This window comes from Pogona vitticeps, chromosome 1 (genome assembly GCF_051106095.1).
Source record: "Pogona vitticeps strain Pit_001003342236 chromosome 1, PviZW2.1, whole genome shotgun sequence".
NCBI lineage: Eukaryota > Metazoa > Chordata > Lepidosauria > Squamata > Agamidae > Pogona > Pogona vitticeps.
In genome coordinates this window covers 241,013,737-241,039,269 of record NC_135783.1, presented here as the reverse complement: position 1 = coordinate 241,039,269, position 25,533 = coordinate 241,013,737, and the positions used below count along the sequence as shown (strand labels likewise).

The window sequence follows — 25,533 nt, the reverse complement described above, 5'->3', positions numbered from 1 at the left end:
CCAAGCCGGAATTAAGATTGCCGGAAGAAATATCAGCAGCCTCCGATATGCAGATGATACCACTCTGATGGCAGAAAGTGAGGAGGAATTAAAGAACCTTGTGATGAGGGTGAAAGAGTGCAAAAAATGGCCTGAAACTCAACATCAAAAAAACTAAGATCATGTCCACTGGTCCCATCACCTCCTGGGAAATAGAAGGGGAAGATATGGAGGCAGTGACAGATTTTACTTTCTTGGGCTCCATGATCACTGCAGATGGAGACAGCATCCACAAAATTAAAAGACGCCTGCTTCTTGGGAGGAAAGTGATGACAAACCTCAACAACATCTTAAAAAGCAGAGACATCACCTTGCCAACAAAAGTCCGAATAGTCAAAGCTATGGTTTTTCCTGTCGTGATGTATGGAAGTGAGAGCTGGACCATAAAGAAAGCAGACCGCTGAAGAATTGATGCCTTTGAATTGTGGTGCTGGAGGAGGCTCTTGAGAGTCCCCTGGACTCCAAGGAGAACAAACCTATCAATTCTAAAGGAAATCAACCCTGAGTGCTCACTGGAAGGACAGATCCTGAAGCTGAGGCTCCAGTACTTTGGCCATCTCATGAGAAGAGAAGACTTCTTGGCAAGAGGAGAAGGGGACGACAGAGGATGAGATGGCTGGACAGTGTCTGCGAAGCAACCAACATGAATTTGACACAACTCCGGGAGGCAGTGGAAGATAGGAGGGCCTGGCGTGCTCTGGTCCATGGGGTCACGAAGAGTCAGACACGACTAAACGATTAAACAACAACAACAACAAAAACAAAAACAACATGGGTGTGGCTAAAACTGGGGACCCTTAAGAAAGAAAACGAAGGCTTGATTTTTGGTGCATAAGAACAAGCACTCCAAACCAATATGATGTAAGCTAAGTTCCAAGGAATTAGCGCTAACAGCAAATGTCAATTCTGCCATGAAAAAGATGAAACATGACAGACATAGTAGTAATAGAATGAAGATATGTCTGGATTGACATTGAAATTCTGAGGATGCTAGAGTTGAAAATAAAGAACTGGAAAAACTAACAAAATACAGAGACCTGGCAATCAAAACATATTGCTTGTGGATGAAACACACTTTAGTGGCCCCCGTAGTCATTGGGGCTTTGAGAACAATATCAAGAAATTTCATACAGTACTATAGGCAGTTGCAGATCTCAGAAATCACACCATCAGAGCTAAAAATAATAATAAATGGCAATATTAGAAACAGCATAATACTGCACCAGTCTTTAACAGATACTTTGGGTTTTGGTTAAAATATGTATCTGTTATATAATACTAGTCAATGCTTTCATAATTTTGATTGACTGTGTCTGGTATTTTTAAATAATAATAAATATGCTGTCAAGTAAATTCTGACCTATGGCAACCCTTTTCAGGCCTTTCTAGGTAGGGAGTACTCAGAAGTGGCTCATCCTCCCTTCTTTTGGTGGCATCTTGAGACTGTGCAGCTTGCCCAAGGCCACACAGGCTGGCTTTTTTTAGGATACACAGTGGAGAGTCAAACTTTAACTCACTGAGCTACCCAGTCAGCAATGCTGATTTACTCTTTTAATAAACAAGCAGAAATGATTCTCGTTAATGATTGTGTATTATTCTCCACCATGGGCAAACGTTCTGCCATTTTGTGACTCTCATTTTAAAGAAGCAGACCCTCGGCTGCTTATGCCCACCATACAGCACAGCTATTCTATCCCTCCGGCCCTCAGTGACAGAGGATTAGACTAGGAGCAACAGAATGAGAGTAATCCACGTCATGCTGATATTAAATGCAACAAAAAGACCCTACATTCATTTCTCTGTAAAATGTCACTAACTATAATGCACATGGGCACTAGGATGGTTATTAATGCTGCCTCAAAGACACGAGGGAGAGGACTGAGAGGCTTGTGTCAGATCACATTTGCTGGGGGTGATGACACTAACCTGGCAGGAGGTTCACACTGCACTGTAAAATGGAAGAAAACCCATTGATATGGGGGGGGGGGAACCGAACCATCAGAAGGGCGATATTACGTTTCTCTTGCCTCAGGATGGTGAAAATGGAATTCCTGGACAGCAGAGACGCTAGGCAGGGGAATCTTGCATTCTCCCTGCCGTTATACGAGTGGGCCTTTAGAGGCAGTAGGCCAGGAGGTGTCCTTGGGCAGCGTTTTATTTTCTCAACTGTCACTAATCTGCATAACAAAACCACCACCAGCGTCTGATAACAGAGCTGTGCTTTCGACAGTCCTGTTTCGGTACTGTTGTTAAACCGTCGTTTGGACCCCTAGCACGTGTCGTACAGGGAGAAGTATAAATCTTCAAGGAAAAGAAGTAAAGAGTAATTGATCAAGACCGCCCCCTCCGCCCTATAAAATATGGGGCCGTATGTATTACAATGGGATTATGAGCCGGATCGCTGAACCGTCACACGGGATTTGCTTTCCGACGTTACTGCAGTTGCAGACACTATTAAAAATATGCTCATATATTTAATCAAGAAGCCTTGAGACTGCTTGCATGTTTTCCTGGGTGGCTGAGAGGGACCAACCCCACCACCTCTACCACCGTTTAGGGCAGGATTCCTGGTGGGGGGGAGAGAGAACAGCGCGCCGCCACCACCACCGCTAGGCGGCATCAGGAGGGGGCGTGGCCTTGGGCGCTGAGGCGCTGTTGGTGGGCGGGGCGTGTTCAAGGCCGCGGTGGGGGGGCGGCCCCGCTGCCGCCTTCCGCAGAGCATGGCTTGGCTGGTTTGGCGGTTGCTGCAGCGGGCCGGAGCCGGGATCGCCGCTCTGGTGGTTTGGTGCCGCCGCGCCGCGAGCAGCGTCTCTTACTGGTGCCGGACCAGCGTGCCGCCCTTGTGCCAGGTGCCCATGGCTTTGGCCGGCCCCTTGCTTTTCCGCATCGGGTGAGCTGAAGAAGCGCGGAGGCTCCGGGTGGTGGTGGGGGGGGCCCGTCTTCGCCCCCCCCCCCGCTCCTCGGCGGTGGCTGACCTGGGATGCTGGATCGCTCTCGGGGCGGGCAAGCGAGGGAGGGAGGGACGGCTTCTCCGCTCCGTCGGGTGGTGGCAATGAGAAGGTCTTGTCCAGAGCAAGGCGCGGAGGGGGGGGGGGAGAGAAAAACATTTTTGAATGAATATATTTGAGTGTACCGTGTAATTTCTCAGAGGGTGGCAGTTCCCTTGTAGAAGAAAGAGAGGCGTGGAGCAAAATGGTGGCGGGGGGCCCCCCACTCCGTGCTTTTCTTTGTAGGGGGGAGGTGTCCGTATCGATCGGGATGCGTGGGACAGCTGAAAATCGATGTTCATCCCAGTGTTGCGTAGTAGTGGACGCGCGGGGTGCGGGTGTGTGGGTGGTGGTGGTGGGGGGTAAGGACAGGGGATCTGGCTTTTTCGAGACGAATGGAAAGAATGGTTCCGCTGCCGGGTCCCCAAAACGACTTTCCTTTGGCGATCGCAGAAAATCGGGTCTCTCGCTTTTGGTGCAAGGGCAGGCGAAGTGGGCAGGGAGGCGTTGGGAGCGAGCGAGGTGGTATGGAAGCGCCGGGGGGCGGGCGAGGAAGTGTCTCCAGGACGATGGCATGCGATGAGTTGAAATATATATAGAGAGAGAGCCTTTGAGGGGGTAGGCTTGCGGGGTGCGGTGGGGGCGGCGGATCCAGAGAGCTACGGGTGTGCCGGGGCTGCTTTCTGGGAGCCGGCTGGTGAATTTGATCGTGTGACCTCAAAGAAGACAGCTTAGCGGGATTGCCTGCTTTTAGAGGACGCACCGAGAGCGTGCACCGCTAACGAAGGGTCGTGCACCACTATCTTTTGACGGCTGCAGCCGGACATTCCGTTGTTGGTACAAGAAGAGTGCAGTGAGGTTGATGACTGGTTTCGCGAAACGCTGAGAAGAACGCATCCCCTCCCCTATAGGGTCTATCCAGATGTGCATGAACCCGAAAGAGGATTGTGCTGATCCCTAGTTTAAGCGCCTTATTTTACCCTATTGGCAGGAGGTGAAGTTTTGTTTTGGGGCTACATAAAGGGGCCCATGGTTTCTTCCCCCTGGCTACCCACAGTTCCACTGTTCTTGACCTTTCCTAGGGTGGTCAGCTGCTGGCAGCATCTGACCCACATGTGCTGGTTCTCTGGAAAGCAGCCTATTATTCTGGGGAAGCAGCTTAACACAGAAACAGGAAAGGTTCTGGTCAGTCCCACACAAAAATTAACATAAACCCATCCCCCCCCCCAGTTTATGAGGAATCTTGCTGAGTACCAGAGAACAGCTCTAGTAATTCAGTGTTAGGGCATGTGCTCTGCATACCCAGTTTTGGTTTCATTATCATTGCCACCACCATCATCTTAGAACTGGACAGCTGGAAGGGACCTATGGATAATGGAATCCAGCCCCTGTCAAGGAGGCACAGTGGAGAATTGAACTCCCAACCTCTGGCTCTGCAGCCAGATACTTAAACCACTGAGCTAGGGTTTCTCAGCCTGTGGACCACATGCAGCCCTCAATTGCCCCAGTTCTTCTACACACACACACACAGTATGTTCAGGGATGACTGAACAAGACCCCTCCGTAAAGCTCAAAGGACCCAGGACTACAGCACATTGAGAAGTGGACCAGAGATCACATATTGTCTACAACAGCTTATGTTCATTCATTTTACATGTTGTTTTAAATAAACAACATGTAAAATGCACTCCTCCTTCATGGATTGCTGCCTTGTCGTGGCGAAGGGGCTTGAGTAACTCAGAGAAGCTATGGGCTATGCCGTGCAGGGACACCCAAGACGGACAGGACATAGTGGAGAGTTCCGACTAAACGCAATCCACCTGGAGTAGGAAATGGCAAGCCACTCCAGTATCTTTGCCAAGAACGCCCCATGATCAGAAACAAAAGGCTAAAAGATATGACGCTGGAAGATGGGCCCCTCAGGTCGGAAGGCGTCCAACATGCTACTGAGGAAGAGTGGAGGACAAGTACAAGTAGCTCCAGAGCTAATGAAGTGGTTGGGCCAAAGCCGAAAGGACGCTCAGCTGTGGACGTGCCTGGAAGTGAAAGGAAAATCCAATGCTGCAAAGAAGAATACTGCATAGGAACCTGGAATGTAAGATCTATGAACGTTGGGAAGCTGGAGGTGGTCAAACAGGAGATGGCAAGAATAAACATTGACATCCTGGGCATCAGTGAATTAAAATGGACAGGAATGGGCGAATTCAGCTCAGATGATTATCATATCTACTATTGTGGACAAGAATCCCGTAGAAGGAATGGAGTAGCCGTCATAGTCAACAAAAGAGTGGGAAAAGCTGTAATGGGATACAATCTCAAAAATGATAGAATGATGTCAATACGAATCCAAGGCAGACCATTCAACATCACAATAATCCAAGTTTATGCACCAACCAGCATTGCTGAGGAGACTGAAATTGAACAATTCTATGAAGATTTACAACACCTTCTAGAACTGACACCAAAGAAAGATGTTCTTCTCATCCTAGGGGACTGGAATGCTAAAGTAGGGAGCCAAGAGATAAAAGGAACAACAGGGAAGTTTGGCCTTGGAGTTCAGAATGAAGCAGGACAAAGGCTAATAGAGTTTTGTCAAGAGAATAAGCTGGTCATCACAAACACTCTTTTCCAACAACACAAGAGGCGACTCTATACATGGAAATCACCAGATGGGCAATATCGAAATCAGATTGATTATATTCTCTGCAGCCAAAGATGGAGAAGCTCTATACAGTCAGCAAAAACAAGACCTGGAGCTGACTGCAGTTCTGATCATCAGCTTCTCATAGCAAAATTCAAGCTTAGACTGAAGAGATTAGGAAAAACCACTGGGCCACTCAGGTATAATCTAAACCAAATCCCTTATGAATACACAGTGGAAGTAAAGAACAGATTTAAGGAACTAGATTTGGTGGACAGAGTGCCTGAAGAACTTTGGATAGAGGCTCGTAACATTGTCCAGGAGGCAGCAACGAAAACCATCCCAAAGAAAAGGAAATGCAAGAAAGCAAAGTGGCTGTCCAACGAGGCCTTAGAAATAGCAGAGAGGAGAAGGGAAGCAAAATGCAAGGGAGATAGGGAAAGTTACAGAAACTTGAATGCAGACTTCCAAAGAATAGCAAGGAGAGACAAGAGGGCCTTCTTAAATGAACAATGCAAAGAAATAGAGGAAGATAACAGAAAAGGAAAGACCAGAGATCTGTTCAGGAAAATTGGACATATTAGAGGAACATTTTGCGCAAAGATGAACATGATAAAAGACAAAAATGGGAAGGACCTAACAGAAGCAGAAGACGTCAAGACGAGGTGGCAAGAATACACAGAGGAATTATATCAGAAAGATTTGGATATCCCGGACAACCCAGACAATGTAGTTGCTGACCTTGAGCCAGACATCCTGGAGAGCGAAGTCAAGTGGGCCTTAGAAAGCCTGGCTAACAACAAGGCCAGTGGAGGTGATGGCATTCCAGTTGAACTATTTAAAATCTTGAAAGATGATGCTGTTAAGGTGCTACATTCAATATGCCAGCAAGTTTGGAAAACTCAACAGTGGCCAGAGGATTGGAAAAGATCAGTCTACATCCCAATCCCAAAGAAAGGCAGTGCCAAAGAATGCTCCAACTACCGTACAATTGCACTCATTTCGCATGCTAGCAAGGTTATGCTCAAAATCCTCCAAGGTAGGCTTCAGCAGTATGTGGACCGAGAACTCCCAGAAGTACAAGCTGGATTCCGAAGAGGCAGAGGAACTCGAGACCAAATTGCTAACTTGCGCTGGATTATGGAGAAAGCCAGAGAGTTCCAGAAAAATATCTACTTCTGCTTCATTGACTATGCGAAAGCCTTTGACTGTGTGGACCACAGCAAACTATGGCAAGTTCTTAAAGAAATGGGAGTGCCTGACCACTTTATCTGTCTCCTGAGAAACCTATATGTGGGACAGGAAGCAACAGTTAGAACTGGTCATGGAACAACTGAGTGGTTCAAAATTGGGAAAGGAGTACGGCAAGGCTGTATATTGTCCCCCAGCTTATTTAACTTATATGCAGAATACATCATGCGGAAAGCTGGACTGGAAGAAACCCAAGCCGGAATTAAGATTGCCGGAAGAAATATCAACAACCTCCGATATGCAGATGATACCACTCTGATGGCAGAAAGTGAGGAGGAATTAAAGAACCTTGTAATGAGAGTGAAAGAGGAGAGTGCAAAAAACGGTCTGAAACTCAACATCAAAAAAACTAAGATCATGGCCACTGGTCCCATCACCTCCTGGGAAATAGAAGGGGAAGATATGGAGGCAGTGTCAAATTTTATCTTCCTGGGCTCCATGATCACTGCAGATGGAGACAGTAGCCCTGAAATTAAAAGGTGCCTTCTTCTTGGGAGGAAAGCGATGACAAATCTTGACAGCATCTTGAAAAGCAGAGACATCACCTTGCCAACAAAAGTCCGAATAGTCAAAGCTATGGTTTTTCCTGTCGTGTTGTATGGAAGTGAGAGCTGGACCATAAAGAAAGCAGACCGCCGAAGAATTGATGCCTTTGAATTGTGGTGCTGGAGGAGGCTCTTGAGAATCCCCTGGACTGCAAGGAGAACAAACCTATCAGTTCTAAAGGAAATCAACCCTGAATGCTCACTTGAAGGACAGATCCTGAAGCTGAGGCTCCAGTACTTTGGCCATCTCATGAGAAGAAAAGAGTCCTTGGAAAAAACCTTGATGTTAGGAAGGTGTGATGGCAAGAGGAGAAGGGGACGACCGAGGATGAGATGGCTGGACAGTGTCTGCGAAGCAACCGACATGAACCTGACACAACTCCGGGAGGCAGTGGAAGACAGGAGGGCCTGGCGTGCTCTGGTCCATGGGGTCACAAAGAGTCGGACACGACTAAACGACTAAACACAAACACAAAATGCACTCATCTTTTTATGCTGAATTCAGGCTCTAAGCAACCGTTGGCAGCAGTTGTAGTATCTGTAAAGTCAGGGAGACGGTGAGGGAGCAGAACTTTAAAACCAAAAAGTAAAGATCATGCTGAAATTGAAAGTTCAGAGGCAGATTGCACAAGGAAAAGGAGTCTGTGCCGAGAGAAGCAGGAAGAGAATTGCAAAAGGAACCATGGGAGAGAAGTGTGATGTAGAGAAAAAAGAGAGGTTTCCTTCTTCTTTTTTCTTCTAATGTTAGGCCTTCAAGCCCCCCTATGGCATCCACCATTATTAATGTAGTGAAGTCTGAAAACGCTCTTGCATTGGGAAGATGATGGTTAGAACTACACTGGTAGTAATTATCAACCTTTAAGCTAGCAATCGAGCAATGCCTCCCCTCTGCGGGGCATGTCAGGATTTTACGGAGGTTACGGAAAGTTTGACAAAGGAAAATGCAGGGTTGTAGCTCTTTTTAAAAATCAGAAAATAGAGAAAAATCATGATGCCTATGTAGCCTATTGCATCTTTGTGTGATGCCCCATAGCTGGAGAGCTGAGTGATCTGGAACGGGAACCAGGGGTTAGGAGTTGGATTCCTCACTGTGACTCTTGGGAAAAGGCCAGCCTGTGTAGCCTTAGACAACCTGCACAGTCCTAGTGTGCTACTAGAAAAAGTAATTGGTGAAGCCTCTTCTGAGTATGATATCCATAGAAAACTCTGGGGGGACTTGCCATTAGTCAGAACTGAACTGATGCTATGAAATTAATTTTTATAATGCACTGTACTGATAAATAAACCAAAATACTTTTTTCTGTATTTACAAATACTCTGATTAGTTTTTAGTTGTGATCGTTCACACTTAAAATGAAATTATAGGCATTTGAAGGAAAGTGTAAGATACTATGTTTGTCAAAAGGGGCATGAGTGAAAAACTGTGTTGGCTAGCCTGGCCAGGTCTGATGGGAATTATAGGCCCACAAAACTGGAATGGCTACAAATTATTCACCCCTGTTTTAACTGATAAAGGAAATTGTTGTTATTTCAGACTATCTTGACCCAAAGCAGTTTCCTCCTCTCTCATAAAAGATTCTTCTACTGCAGGCCAAGTTTGACAGCAGAGGAAGTTAAACATGGTAATAACTGGGAACAGAATTTTTTAAAAATTGCATATACAAGAACTGTATTCATGGGGGTAGAAATGTAAATTAAGTGGAATATCTAGAAAAGAAATTATTTTTCCCCGTTTATTATATGTGTGCCCTATCTCTCCTCCAAGGTAAAGATGGTGTACACAGGCTCATTCCCCATTTGTACTCTCACAACCATCCTGTGAGGTAGAGCAAACTGAGAAATAGCAACTAGCCTAAATCCATCAAATAATTTTCATTGCTGTGTGGGATTTGCACCTGAGTCTCTTTGATTCCTAATTCAGCCCTCTTAACCATCTGATGGCAAGCTCCAGCAATCTGGAAACCACATCTCTGGAGGTCCCCCACATCCATTTTTCCTACAATGTTTTAAAACTGGAAAAAACCCTCTTATGGTCAATATTGTTTAACTTTGCTTGTGTGTGGAGGGGCAAGGTGTAGGGTGCTGTGTCCCCTCAAAACATAGCGAAATTGAGCCCATTCCTTCTAGAGGACACAGGGGGACATTTTGAGCAAAACAGGTTTTTCTTTGTTTTTCTTTTCCTTTTTTAAAATGTTGGCTAGTTTATGTAGAAGCCCCTGGGGTCTTCATCCGATGTGTTGACCGCATGTTGCCTATCCCTGTGGACTCTTCAAAGGTTAAATTCAAAACAAGGATCTTCTAGCTGCTGCCTTTTCCATAAATACAGGTAAATTTACAATATCTTTTCACAACTGGAAACAGGCATGACAATTAAAGAGCACCTGAATTGCATTGGATAATGTACAGATGCTTTAAACAGAGATCCCCACTGAATAAATACTGCAAACTCTTTGAAGTACCGTATTTTTCCATGTATAAGACTATAAAAAGGTAAAGGTTCCCCTTGACAATTTTTGTCCAGTCGTGTTCGACTCTAGGGAGCGGTGCTCATCCCCTTTTCCAAGCCATAGAGCCAGCGTTTTGTCCGAAGACAATCTTCCGTGGTCACATGGCCAGTGCGACTTAGACACGGAACGCTGTTACCTTCCCACCGAAGTGGTACCTATTTATCTACTTGCATTTACATGCTTTCGAACCACTAGGTTGACGGGAGCTGGGACAAGCGACGGGAGCTTCCTTCGTTGCGGGGATTTGATCTTACGACTGCTGGTCTTCTGACCCTGCTGCACAGGCTTCTGCGGTTTAGCCTGCAGCGCCACCATGTCCCAGGTGTATAAGACTATACTTTTGTCTAAAATCTTTAGACTAAAAATTGAGGGTTGTCTTATACATGGAAGTAAGCTGAGGAGAGAACAAAAACAAGTGGAGGGGAAACCAGAGATCAAAGTGATCCTGCAGCACTTTGATCCCTTTCCCCCTACACTTGCTAAGCCCCACTTAGATTTCTTAGTTTTGGATTAGAAAAGTGGGTGGCGTCATATACATGGGGCATTTTATACATGGAAAAATACGGTAATATCAGAGCTGAAACTAATGGGTAAAAGAGCTTGGAAGTTAGACACTGTTGTTCTGCAGAGGTTCTGTTATTTTTAGTTGTGATCGTTCACATTGTTTTGTTCACATAGGATCGTTCACATAGTTTTATAGTTAATATCTTTGATCATTATGATAAAGCACCCCTAAGTTCTGTTTTCAAACAATATCACTTCAGGAAAAGACCAAGAATCTGCAAATTTGATGTGTTTTGATAGAGCAGGAACCTGCAATAAAACGGTGCAGTATGAATATGCAATGATAACTTTCAAGGGACTGAATATGAAGACCTGGTTAAAAATTGAAAGAAGGTTTACATTCATGACCATTTCATTGGATTTCATTCATTAGCTAGCTTTGCATCTGACTTGTTTTCTTGATGTAATTCTTCAGAAAACTTCTTGATTACAGAGCTTTCATTTTCAGTTGCTTCTCAGATGTCCAGAGTTCATTGACATGATCTTACGAAATACGTGTTTTAGAACTTAATATGTTGGTCGGCAGTGAAAATAGAAGTTCTCTAGAATAGAAGTTCTCTAGAATAGCAGGACAGGGGTTCCTGCTCTTAAATGGAGATGCTTGCATATTTGACCCTAGAGAGCTGCCTCTTACATTCAAGAATGGATGAAGGGAGATGGTGAGTCAATCTAGTGGGACGCACAAGAAGATGTTCTATGTTCAATTAGGATTTCCACTTACAGGTGGAGCCTGTTTTCCATATATTTTGAATGCTAGTCCATATGATCCTACAACCATCCTCCTTTAAGATGGGAAAATAACAAAATACCTTTCATGTTAGTATAACAGGTATGGGAGACCTGTTATACTAGCATTTGGTTACTCAGATCTTTTGGACTACAACTCTCATAAGCTCTTAACAGTAGCTATGCTGCCTGGGACTTCTGGGAGTTCCCCTCCAGAACACCTGGAGAGCCATAGACATATAATGCAATATACCACTGTTAATAAACCTGGCCCATTCATCCTTCGTACTTTTCTAAGAGCACTTTCTTGAGAGACTGCCAGCGAGAGAATTTTTTTAAAAAATGTCATTGCACTTGATTTTGCGAAACCTCCTCCAACAGGGATCCACTTGGCATCTTTGTTGCCATCTTTTAGGAACTCAGAATGGTCTGTTTTTTATTATTATTATTATTATTATTATTATTATTATTATTATTATTATTATTATTATTATTATTATTATTATTATTATTATTATTATTATTATTATTATTATTATTATTATTATTATTATTATTATTAATTTCTCCCAACAAGAGACCCAAAGCGGTTCACAACATTAAAATTCACACACTTAAAAACACAATAAATCAAATATTAAAAGACAAATTAAACATATGATTTAAAATAACATTAAAAGATTAAAACATGAAAACATGAAAAAGATTAAAATCATTTGCTAAAATGGGGTTCAGGGATTCAGTTATAATTGTTAAATTATTTACCTGAGCTTTTCATGGATTCCTAACGCACAAAGCCCCAAGTGCTTTTAGGCATTTTGTTTTGGTGCTGAATTGGTCAGTCTGCTGCTAAGTAGCTGCCACTTTGATTATACATATACACTGGTATGCTTTCTGCTTTTATCTATTCTTTGACATTTTTATCATATGGATGTTTTTATGGGGATTGGGCTAATTTGCTTTGAATAGGCTTCTGCCTATAATCAATCAATCATCAGTTTGTCTGTTAGTGACATTGAGATGGTTATTTGAGCTGCTAGGACTTTGGTAGGGTCACACAATAGGTACTATAATAACTTCTCTGGTGGTTGATTTGCATTTAATTTAAATGTGAATTACAGCATGATGGAAAAACACCTCAAATGATCTAAAGAGTCTCAGAGAGAAGATACAGTACTGCTACACCTGACTCTGAATAGTGAGAACTCCCCAAAGCAACAGTCCTGTATAGATGAAGATTTTTAAGCATCTTCTTAATAAGTGTTAAATTTCCTTTCGTAAAGCTTTAGCTCTAAATGTATTGATTTAGTTATTTAAGTGCTGTCAAATTGGAACCACCTTGTAGTGGCCCTAATAGGGATTTCAAGGTAAATATTTAAGGAGCGACTTTACCAGTTCCACCCATCCCCAATGAGTTTCCATGACTGAGCGGAAATTTGAACCCTGGTCTTCAGAGTCTTTTGTCACTCTAGCCACTAAACCACACTGGGTACCAGTGGTACTATTTTTGTAGCTATCTTGCTATTCCTAGAAAAATGAGTTTCCTCCACTCCTCTTTCTGTTTTAAAAGTCAGAAAAAACTATCAGTCTTCGAGTTCAGCAGAACGATTCTTCAGGCTTAGAAGCTAAGAAATTAGGGAGGGTTGGGAAAGAAGTAAATTATTAAAACATTCTGATGGGATGTTATGGCCTTTGTTCCTTTAGGCAGACGGATGTGCAAGACAGAGACTGCAGAGTCAATAAACATATCAAGGTGTTTCTGTTCTGTTTGTAGAAAATGGAACCATTCCATTTGGCTACATTGTTGGACTTTCAATTTTTTATTTTTTGCTTTTTTGCCCCCCCTTCCCAAGTTTGTACCATCTAAACCTGAAGAAGGGTTCCCCCAAACTTGAAATCTCAACATGTTTGTGACATTTTAGTGTTCCAAAAAAGATCAACTCTGAATTTTATTTGTGCTTATAGATCTTTTGTCTACTTAAAAACAAAAAGAACAATCAAAATGCCTCTCTTTTTCAGATCTGGGATGAGGTTGGGAGAATTTAAAACTGGGAAATTGGCAGTGGAGAGTTAAATCTCCTCAGTCCTAGCTGCCCACTCTACAATTTGGAATAGTATGTGTCTAATTTTAGGTTATAATTAAAATGTCTGGAGATCCAGTCACAAGGCATTTGCATTCAGTTAGTTTGGTCCTGACTTACCTTTCTGTTCTTAATAAGTGTTACAGTAACGTTGACATCACCTGTCCGTCACTGCTGAAACTGTATGTCATCTGCCAATAGAATGACGGAAGGTGGGACTTAAGGGCTGGAGCTAGTGTATATAAGGGGAGTGAATGGTGTGAGTGCTTTAGATAGGGATTTGAGATAGGGCTGGTTAGGGACCAGATAGGGTTATGCTAGGAAAGTTAGGGCTTGAAGATATTGTGAAGTAAGAACTGTGCTATCTAGTGAGGGTCTGTGAGAGAATGTGTGGGAGTGTTACTTTATTACAGTGATTGCCTTATTAGTTTTCTTCAAGTGATTTACCATTCCTTTTGTTGTACACAATAAACACATGTTCTTTTATTTTAAAATCATACATTGGCCTGAAGTAGTATTTGAGGGAATGGTTGGTGGCAGCGTGAATTAAGTGTGAGTGAGTGTGACATAATAGCTCCTTTGTGACACATGAGGATGCTGTTACAATAAAATTCTGACTTTTGGGAAAAAATATTTTTTATAATCTGTACTGTTACAATTCAAACCACTAATGTTCTGGCACAGACAGATCCTATTGTCTGGCATTGACATGTGCCGACAACCTGTCTCGGGGCATGACTACACCTGTTAAATTACATCAGGTGCTGGTTAGAAATCAAAATAATGTCGCATGGAAGCTGGCTTTCTCCAACTGCCAGGAACTCTGTGGAGCCAAGAGAGAAAGTGCAGTTCTGCATTGTGGCGAGGGGAGTTTCCAGGAAATAGCATCAATCCAGGAAGGAGAACAGAGCAAGTTCCTGACAGGACATGAAGCCAACTGCTCCAGATGCAGCTTCCGGGCTTCCTTTGCCAGTGTACCAGAGGAAACTGGGGCAGCAAGATTTGCAAGTTTTAGCACAGCTGCAGGGGGTGGCAGCTTCACCATCAGCAGCCTATTCCCAGTCTCCTTATATTTTCAAATATTTAATTTTAAAATATAAGTTTTGAAGTGGCATGGCACCAGATTGATGCACCGATAAAGGAGAAATGAATGGAAAAAAAGAGGAAGAATTGGACTTAGTTCCCATTTCAGCAAACACCGCAGACCCCCCACAGACACAATTTAGTCTGACACACATGTTCTCAAATGCCAAAATGAACTTTTTTAAAAAAAATGATCAGAATTGATTTAAAATGAACAACCCTCTCATGGGTGTTAAAAATGAAACAAAATGCTTTCCACCTCCCGGAATACATGCTTAGCTATACGTTGTTTAGCTGGTTATTTTAAAACCAATTTCAAGTGTAATAAGACTGATGCCAAAACCAGAGTATTGTGATGTGTACTTGAGCCCTAAATGTTGCATATGCAGGCTAGGAAGCACCAAATACTTAAAGCATCTTCAGAAGGTTTCAGTTGGAGAAGTGTTGTATGGCTGGAATCCAAACTGCTTTTTACTCCACAGGGTTCACAGTGTTCTTTTCTCTTTCTCTCTCTTTCTAACAAGGCTAAATCAAACAGCTCAGCTTCAGCCAACAAGAGGAAGTAATTTTTAATCACACTGTGTTCATGCATCCATGCATGCACAGAATTTACAGCTCAGATCTTAATGAAATAGCACCTACTTGAAAAGGCATGGAGGAAACAACCCAGCACAAGTCCTCTAGTTGTCAGAAAGGTAGAATTCAGGTATCTTTAATGTAACATTGAATTTTAAGGTGGGGGTGTTGGAATGAGCACTTCCCACCCCCATTGCCATCCTCATTGCCTTCCACATACAGAGGTGACGCTTTGCAGTGGGAGAGCATTCTCTGTTTATGGTGGCTCTGCACACAGTTGGCACCTCTAGAACATCAGAGGCCATTGTGAAACTAGGGTGCCACTACATAAAAGCTCCTTTCTCAAAAAGGAGAAAGCACTTGAGCTGCAGCCTCTCCCCCTGTGGATATGGTGCACTGGTTGGATCTCAGATTGTCAGCCACTTCTAAAAAAACAGAAACTGAAAACACTGCATTTCTATAGCTTTCATGTTGCTGTCAAGCTGCACAATTAACAAGAACAGTTGGAATGTTTACTTCTAGCTACAAATGGGAGCATCCCTGGGATGTTTCCCTGGGAGGGTTGGTTGGTGGATTTTGGGAGTTGTATTCAAAAAAGGTAACTTTTCGAGACTGTTCTATTAAGCTCCTGATAGTTGTTGTGGGTTTTTCGGGCTCTTTGGTCGTGTTCTTCCTAACATTTTACCAGTCTCTGTGGCCGGCATCTTCAGAGGACAGCACTGATAGTTGTCCCCCAATTTGCTGGGGCCTCACGTACAGCTCTTTGGAAACATTCACCAACTTGATACTGAGGGACTTTGTCCATTTTGGACTACTCTTTCTTTAAGGCAATAAGGAAACAGGAGAGTCTCATCCTGGTTTACAAGTTTGGTCCTCTGGAAGCAAATAGTAAGTGAGGAAAAGACAACGACCAGCACAGGGAACTATTTCTGCCAAATTGGGATACTCCTTATGGGTGTTAGATCAATCATCCCCAGGAGTTGAGTGCTGTTTGTGCAGCGGTTTACAGCTGGAAGAGGACATTTTAGGTTTTCTGTTGCACAGGCTGTATATTACATGTGACATAGGATCACAAGACGCTAACTGCTGAATGCCATATCGCCGTAAAGAACAATCTGTGGTTGTTGGGCGCTGACAGTTCTTGGTGCTACCTTTTTCTTGGTACATTACTTTGTGGGAGGGAGGCTGCTCCGACTTTAACTATGGAAGGGTTTGAAGTCTCCAAATTAAGGAGTTTGCTTTTGCCTCACCCACTTGTTGAACTTGCCTTTTAAACATCTACGTGGCCTCTCTACCATTAAGTATCCCTTCTTCTATTACACTTCTGCCTTTCTGGAAGCGTTATCAAAGAGTGCAGTTTCCAATATATTGGAGAGGGGAGGAAACTTCCATGAGGGTGGGGTGAGATCCCTGGCAAGTTGGAACGGTTGGTTTTTACCTGGATGAAGGTTAAATGGTTAAAAAGCCACTATGTGTCTGAGAACATTTGTTGTAGAGATAGTTTTTATACCATGTAATAACTATAGCAACAATAACAACACAAATCAAATATCTCCCCCTCCCCCAGTGTTTAACAGTAGTGTTTTATATCTTTGGCACGCACGGCTAATACTTAAACCCATTTTGGCTGCTTTCCTGTAGTCCCAGGAAGATATTCCAGGAGTCATGGGATGTTCTGAATTTCCCTTATAGAAGGGGAGGTAGGTCGGTCTGATATTAGAGAGAGAGAGAATTACTTTGCAAACCCTTTCCAGCCACCATGGAAATGTCCTTGGCTCCTTCCTCCCTGAGCTAGGTTAGAGAGAGAGAGAAAAAAAAAGAGAGAGAGAGAGAGGAGTGAATTGAGAGAAGCCAGTACATAGAAACAGGGCCAACACTATAATTATGCAACTATCTAATTGCCTCAGGTAGCAGATACTGAGGGGCAGCAGCAGTGCTAGTCTTCTGTCAGTTTGAGCATCTTCATGCTGGCATGTAAGATTATAAAGGCTGTTGTACTTACAGAGAGTTTCTGTTGTCTCTTGAACATTTTATGCTAGCTTCTAGAAAAATGAACATATTTTCTCCAGAACTGATTATGCAGTAACTCCACAATAGACAATGTTTGGCCTCCCGATGTTTTGGACTGTCAGATTCTGGAATTCTTGTCTAGTGTGGCCAGTGAGAAGGGGATTAATGGGAGGTGTAGTCCAAACTTTGCTTTATCTGATATCTGCCTAACCATTCTGAAAGGTCTTGATGGCAGACCAAAGAGTGAGCTTCAAAGGCTGCCATCCTTCAGAAAGCTTGATCCCAAGTAGTACAGGGTGTTAAAGGCCAAACCTAGCTCTTTAAAGTGCATTCAGAAACGATTAAGCAAGTAGTGCCACTGACTCAGTAGTGGTGTGATATGGCTAGAACCATCAACACCCACAGTCATCCTGTTGGTTGTGCTTTGTACCAGCTGAAGTCTCTACCCTGTTTCTCAAGGCAAACATGTGCCGAGTGTATTACAGTGATAGAGTGTGGGTGTAACTAGGGTTTGCGTAACTGAAATCGCTTTCTGCAAATGCAAAGGCAGTGAACCAACCTAAGCTTGTAAAAAGGCACTTCTTGGCTGCAAGTGTCATCACAATATCTCTGTAGGTGGCACTGGATCAGGAAGATCCTCAGACTCCATGCCTGATTCTTTGAGGACAGCCTGACTTTGTCTAGAACCAGTTACAAATCTTCATGATGGTCAGAGTTTCAGTGACTAATAGTGCTTTCAGCTTTGTTGGATTCACTTCAACTGAATATCTATGTAAAGCCTGTAAAGAGGTAAAAGGATCACATTTTGGTAGACTAAGCATATTGGTTAGTCAACATGGGATATTTGTATTCGTATTCATATCCCTGGGGATACAGATAGGATTAATGGCACCACAGGTGCCTGTAAAGTCCAGTCCCTCCCAACAGAACCGGAAGGTCAAATTATTGCTTGCTGTGCAGCACACAGGGCCGGTATTGTTCCTGTTGTGACGGTCACAGACGGCACTTCCCAATCTCCCCGCTGCACAGCCAACCACTCAACAGCTGTGTGGAGAGACTCATCATCCTGCCTCCTTGCCAGAGTGGTCAGCTGCACAGGGAGGTGGGGAAGCCCCGACCCAGACTGCTTCCATGATTGGACCGACGGGATTGACGCTGGCTGCATGCGTTGCAGGGGACCACTAATTGGACCTGCCAGTTCAGGGGGGAGGGAGTGGACTTTCCAGGTACCTGTGGTGCCAATATCTGTATTCATATCCCCAGAGATATGGATACAAATATTCCATGTCTTTTATTTGAATATTGTCTACTGGCCAATCAACGGACAATTTGTTACTTGCCCCCCTTTGTTTTTATGCAAAGATATTAGTGACATGGCATCTGGGAGAGGGAGTGGAAAGTTCTGCTCCCCAGACTTTGAGAAAAGATGTCTTGAATCCAGATTTGGAAAAGGGATTTTCTGCAGGTCCAGAATTCAAGACATTAAAAAAAATTCTCAGTCTGGATTCCAATATGGTTCTCCAAATCCCTTCCAAAATGAAAGCTTCATAAATGCTTCTGTTTTCAAGTTGGGGTGTGTTTAAATGGATTCTTCAAAATGGATTCTTCAGCAGATAATCTCCATTCAAACAAAAATATTTTCCTATCTGGGATGAAAAGTTCTGTTTGAAGCTGCTAAAGTGGATGAAAGCACTGATCTGCCTATTGTTAAAATGCTGGTTCCAGTTGGGCTATTCAAAGACACCCTCCAGGAACTTCCTCTTTCCCTTTTGAAGAGAGATTTTTGCTCTAATAGATGGCACTTATTTGAGCAATCCTGCTTTGTACTAGTCTGAGAAACTATTGTTTTTTTTCCCTCTCTGGTTGATGTCTCCTGGTTGAAGCAAGTGTAGAGTCTGCCTTGTGTTAACCCTTTGGTCGCATTGCTACATTGCAATGCCAGGCATAGCTAAGGAGACAGTGAATAAATAAATGTGTCCGATTATCATCAAGGGTATGAAAAACGCACTGAGGTGGCAATCCAGTAAGAATTATGCATCCCAATGTGAAGGTTCACTGTGGCTTGATGTTTATTTGCTGCTACGTCCTCTATATAAATCTGGCCTTAATTTCTACCATCTGCTCATCCCCTCAGGGCTGTTCTTGGTAGGGGCAAGAGCCCTCATTTTATAAACACATCTATGCTGTCATTCTAAATCCAATTTGTCTAGTCGGCCCCTTTGCTTAATTCCCATCACGCTTAAGCCGCTCCTTCCAACCCTGTTCTGCCATCTCTCTCTGTTTTCTGTGCAATGGGAAAGGACTTGGTTAATAACATAAGAAGGATTCACCGGGCCAGTGTTCCCTTAACTCCCAACCTGGAAAGAGGCTCCATCCAGATGATTGCTTTGGTCAGTGGTTTTGAAAGTTGCTTGAAAATGAATGAGGTGCTGCCTTTGGTTGGCCTTCTCCCAGTATAGGGTGTTATCAGTCAAAGCAGCTGAAGCAGCTTCTAATCTAGGCCATACTGGCACTAGAAGCTGGACTGAATTGGGTCCATATAACCAGTGGTGCTCAGGCTGATTGCCCACAGAAAGGAATGGGAGGCTTTTAGCTGGGCAGTACTTAAAACAATGCCTCATAGACATTTTCTTCTGCTACTTGTTCCGAGGTATATTTGACTGTTTTTTCCTTCCACTGAGGCACTTAACACTTCTTGAAACCTGATGATTTCCCTTTGATGAAGTGGACGGAGGCATTTGTGAGCTATTAGCAGGCCACTAGCAATCCTAAGCCACTCTTCCTGCTGCTGGCCAAGCGCTGGGATACCCAACCCACTCTTCCCTATTGCCAACGAATTGGGCTAGAGTGAAAAGATATTCCTGCGCTCTGGAATAGTAGAGTGACATCAATTTCGTCTGCATCAGCATTGCTGAAGAGTGGAGGCTTTACTCTTCCCACCATTCCAGTGCAGGAAAACATATCATTTTACTTATGGAGTACGAATGCGCTCCACTTTAAATAACCAAGTTACAAGTTGAAAAGAGGTTATGATTACTTTTCAAAAATAACTTTCCAAGCTCCAGATATAATATATCCAGCTTGCACAGACACATGCTATGTTCTTCTCACTTTCCCTCTCACATTCATATTTATGGCCGTTGCTGCAGTGCTAATTGAACGGAGACACTAAATGTGGTTGCATTAGCATCACTGTAACATGGTGGCTTTAACCCTGCTCACCTCACTGATCCCAGGGGTGTGATAACTGAAATGCAGCCGTGCACTACCAGCAAATGGAAGTTACCGTAATGGCTAGCAATGTTACTGTGACAGCAGTGGCATCTAGAGCACTATAGATGCAAGTAATTTCATCCACAATGGGCTTAAGAGATCTGTCACAGGGCGCTGCTGAGAGATCAATATGACCGTTCCCCTTATCAGGGTGAAGATTTTTCATCACTCAGAGTGGCTTTGCTGGGCAGCTCTTTGTCTCTGTGTGAACACAGTGGTAGCAGGAAAGCAGACTTTTCAGGGGGCTCTGGACTGGGGGTGGGGAGCAAAAGGTAAGTTGAGGTCCCCTGATTGATCTCTGGGTGATTTGCAGCTGGTTAGCATGGGTGTCTGGCAGTCATTTGACTAAGAACAAAAAGACTCCCCTCTCCACTTCTGAACGAGGCTGCCGAAATGGAAGAGATCATAATAGAAGAGAGAGGACCAAGCTTTGCGACTGGGATGTGAGAGTGCATTTCTCTTCCTAAAAGCAATGTGAGAGTTGAGCTGCATGCGCTCAGAGGCATTGTTGTTCCTCAATAATATGTTCCCCTCAGATGTGAAATACTAAGGATGTTGCAGGAGTAGGATGAGAGGGTGTCTGTATGAGTCGAGCTTTGGAATTTGAATTAACATATAGGTGTTTGATTAATTGGATAAATTATGTACTCCCATGTTCACCTTATGTACATACAGTTTGGGAAATGAAGCCACATTCAAGGTAATTGAAAGCAACGTGTGTGCCCAGGGAAAAATCACAACTGCTTTTCTATTTTTGTTGATATACTGCAGGACTTTCAGGATTATACAAGTTGAATCTAATAGTTAACTTAATACAGCTAACTTAAACTCTGTTTGATCTTTGTTTATGTAGCTTGTGATAAATGTATTCAACTGGGTGGCCGTGATAGCAGTTAATATTTTGATAGCCTGGGTAATTAGAAATGGGATAGTATTGTTCTATTTGGGGAGTGGCCCTTCCTCTGTTATCTTTTTGAGCAAGTCAGTTAATTTTTGCAGGAGCAAGTCTTTGAAGTATTTATAGAATTCACCTGAGATACTCTCATAGCTTGACTCCTTATTTTTTAGACTTTAAAAATGTCCCAACTTTCAAAAAACCCCAACAACAACAAAAAAACAACACAAAAAAACCCCAAACCCCCCCACACAGAGACACACAAGCTCCTGGCATTTAAGACGTTGCAAGATATGTACTGCATGTTTAGGATCTATTTAGAGAATCTAAATGCTGCTCTGTGCCCTGGGTTGACAAGAGCTTTTTGGTGTATAGCTCACTATAAACATCCTTAGATTTCTGCTCTTTTTAATAGTAACATTCTGTATGTTCTGGTTCTTCCTATATTTTTGAATTGTGAATCTATTGGTTTGATTTCTTTGGTTTATCCCATCTTTGTTCTTCTGTGCAATAAAAAAATATTGGCCATGATATTTACATAGGTTATCTTAATTACCTTATTACAGTATCCCAGATTACAGGTAGTGTTCCTGGCCTGAGGAGGCACAGACTTTTCCACTGGTTTTCACACTAGCTGGATCACACACTGCTGAAGCTGCTGCAGGTATTATTCAGTGCACCTTCAACACCACCTGTGCTGGCCAGGATTTCTGGGAGTTGAAGTCCAAGAACATCTGGAGGCCCAAGGTTGCGGACCACTGCTTTAATGCACAAAGTCCCAGCTGCCAGTGGCACTAAAGAAGGCATGACTCTGAAGGAACAACACTCCCCCAGATCCCTACCCAATTATTTTGGTGTTGTGCCTCCTGTACTGTCCCAGTCAGAGCTTCCTTTGCCCAAGCTGGTATCTTAGATAATTCAGGTGTTTAGGGACATTTTTTTTTCTTTAGTCTAAATTAAACTCTGTGTTCCTCTTGTTGAAAGGCAGCTTCACATAACATAGGTTTATTCTTGTTTGGTTTAAACCAGTTGTTCCTAACATTGTATTCAGAGATGTTCTTGAACGAGAAGTCCCCAAAGCATTCATCTCTAGCTGTGCTGGCCAGGAGTTCTGGGAGTTGTAGTCCAAGAACATCTGGGGACCCAAGATTGGGAGCTACTGGTTTAAGTAGACTGGATTTTTAAAATTGACTGACTACAGGTAATAGTGCTGAGGGGAAAGGTAGGTCCTGAAACAACTTCATTACAGACAATCTTTTTGACATACGTATAGTCTATAGATAGACTTCTCTTAAACTCTAACAACGTCTGTTATTAACACTATGACAAAGTTCTAATTCTTTTTAGTCTCAGTTCCAACCTGTTGTTTTAACTTTCTGGTTTCATTTTAGGACTGCAGAGGTGGAAGGGACCCTATGGACCATCAAGTCCAGGTCTTGTTAAGGAAGCACAGTGGGAAATTGAACTCCCAACCTCTGGCTCCCCAGCCAGACTCCTAATCCTCTGGTCTTTCTCTGATTCTTAAGTAAGCTAACATTGGTCCAACATTGGAGGCATTCAAAAAAAAAAAACTTGGCAGATATGCTTTGATTGTATTCCTGCATTGAGGTTGGACTTGATGGCCTTGTAAGCCCCTTTCAACTTCACGTTTCTATGATTTCTATGATACAGGTACAGGTACACAATTGTGTGTGTACTCTGTGTGTCTGTGTGTATTTGGGTTTGTAGATGTATTTGTATTGAGTCACTTTGCAATTGTGATGGAGGGAGGGGGGCATTTTTTAAGGCTAGATGAAATTCATGATTAGAGAGGAGTGGACTCCCCAAACCGTACTGTTTCAATAGGCCTGTTTTACTTTCAGTTTACTATGCCAAACAACAGAATTTCAGCTAGTATGTGGCTTTTTCTATAATTCCTTTAATATTTTTTGTTTTGTCAAATGCCATGATTTTCAAATGAAGGGACAAATTGAAGAACTAGTCTAATATGAACATAAAGTTCTCTTTTTTCTCCTTCAGTAGTCCGTGTTGCTTTTAAATATTGATGTGTCCATTGTTTATTAGCACTTGGTTATGTTTTTGAAACTGGCTGGATAGGTCAGTAGTTTAGGTATATGGTTGTGGAACTAGAAGTTGAGAGTTTGATTTCCTCACTGTGCCTTTTGGAACAAGAGCCAGCCTGTGTGGCTTTGGGCAAGCTGCATAGTCCCAGGGCACCTCCATAAAGAGGAAAGGGTAAACCACTTCTGAGTACTCTCTACCTGGAAAACCCTGAAAGGGTCACCCTAAATCAGGATTGACTTGACAGCACATTATTGGTTTTTTTTTGTTATTGTTATGTTTTGAAATTTATCAGTTGTTTCTCCTGTTAAGTCTGATTATTGCAAGTTCCATCTAATATTTTTAGTGCCATAGTTTTGCCTTTGTCCTTCGAGTGCTCCCAATTTGATGACTTGACTTTTATGATGAGATAAGCTGCTACCCCTGTTTCTTCTGCACCATCATGGTGTGTACATGTGTGCATTCCTTGTACAATCTTGTCTGTTTTGAAAGGAACAGTATGCTGATTTGCAGGAATAATACCAGCTTTTTTGGGAACTGGTGGTGACTTATCAGATGGTCATCTCTACTGGGTGATAACACTAAGAAAGTAATTTATTTATTTATTTATTTATTTAGTCAGTCATTCAGTCAGTCAGTCAGTCAGTCAGTCAGTCAGTCAGTCCTGTCTCATTTCCAATTCAAGGCAGTTTACAAAATGACACAGGGGGGATGACAGTGGCAGATACATAAATCAAATACAGTGGTGCCCCGCATAACGAGCGATTCGTTTAATGACGAATCTGCATAGCGATGTTTTTTGCGATCGCAAAAGCGATTGCATAATGATGTTTTTAATGGCCAAACATCACATTGCGATGATCGGTAAGCGTTTCACTTAACGATTTTCGCATTGCGATGTTTTTTTAAACAGCTGATCGGCAGTTCCAAAATGGGCGCATGGTAAATAAAATGGCCGCCCGCTGTGTTTTCGCGCCCTTTCCTCACTTACTGGCAGCGAAAATGGCAGCTGCATGGAGGATCTTCGCATAATGGTGAGTTTTTTGCCAATAGGAACGCATTAAACATGTTTTATTGGGTTCCTATGGGCTTTTCTGCCCCGCATAGTGACGAATCCGTATAGTGACGATTTTTTTTGGAACGGATTATCGTCTCTATGCGGGGCACCACTGTATTAGAAATGCAGTTAGTAATTATGTCCTGTCATGTCAATTCTGACTTATGGTGACCCTTTCCAGGGTTTTCTAGGTATTAGAGTACTCTCAGAAGTGATTTACTGTTTCCTTCTTCTGGGGTCATTCTGGGGCTAGGCAGCTTGCCCATGACTGCACATACAATAATATTAAGAGATCATTAAAGTTTAAATCTTTAAACCTTTAAGATACACAGAGACAAAAATGTTTTTAAAAAGAAAATTGCAGCACCCTGTGTTAAAGTTCCTTTCTCTGCACTCATTGAGTAACAAAAAGCTTGCTTGAAGAGCATAGTGTTTGCCTGTCGGGTGAAGAACAGCAAGAGAGAATCAACCTGGTCTCCCCAAGGAAGAGAGTTCTGGAGTCTGGGAACATTGACAACTCCCCCGTCCCATTCAACTGCCCACTGTCTGTTTCTAGGAGTCAGGAAGGGCAAGGGCCTGATACGTGTGGTGGTTTTCTCTAAAGTCATGTTCACATTCTCTGGATGGCAAGATTGAGAAGTATCAGTGATCACTGGACAAACAGGAGCCAGACAGAGTTACCCCCAGAGGGCCTGTGACAGTGTCCAGGTCAGAGCAGATCTAAGGGATACTGTCTGCGAAGTGTTGTGCAAGTTGTTCACAACAGGTGAGTAATCCGAGTGCCTGGTCTTGAAGCAGACAAGGCATGGAGAGTGGCTGGGACAGAGCAAGGGGACAACCCTACTATCTGCACTCAGGGGGGATATCTTGGTGCTCACCTCATGTGTAGACAACTCTTACAGCTCTTTCTGGAAAATAAGATAAATTGACAGGTTAACAATTTCGATCAATGTAGCAAAGTAGACAGAAATTAAGTGGAGGTGGTGGATAGAAGCTGGTTTTCTGCATAACTGGCTGTCTCCTCCTCCTGCTTCAGCATGTTATCCTTCTTGTAAGCAGTCCTGTTATAATTTTTTTTAACCTCAAGACATTTTATGGAAAAGAAGAAAAGTGCTGCTATTTTAAGCCAGGCCCTGCTGTTTCCAGATAGAAGGCTATAAGTAAACTCGTATCAGTTTGATTTGCCCATAAAGGTGAGGCCTACAGAATTATTTAGATAAAGCTGTTTTGCATGAAA

The 25,533-nt window shown here is 43.1% G+C and overlaps 1 protein-coding gene across 1 annotated transcript in view; it reads left to right on the top strand.

The window, feature by feature from the left end:
• Nucleotides 1-2,716: 2,716 nt before the first annotated feature.
• Nucleotides 2,717-25,533, top strand: part of PNKD (PNKD metallo-beta-lactamase domain containing) — a 44,500-nt gene continuing 21,683 nt past the window's right edge. Inside the window, exon 1 of the mRNA XM_072985278.2 lies at nucleotides 2,717-2,929. Coding sequence (XP_072841379.2) covers nucleotides 2,760-2,929 — 170 coding nt within the window. The 5' untranslated portion in view covers nucleotides 2,717-2,759. The remainder of the gene's footprint in view (nucleotides 2,930-25,533) is intronic.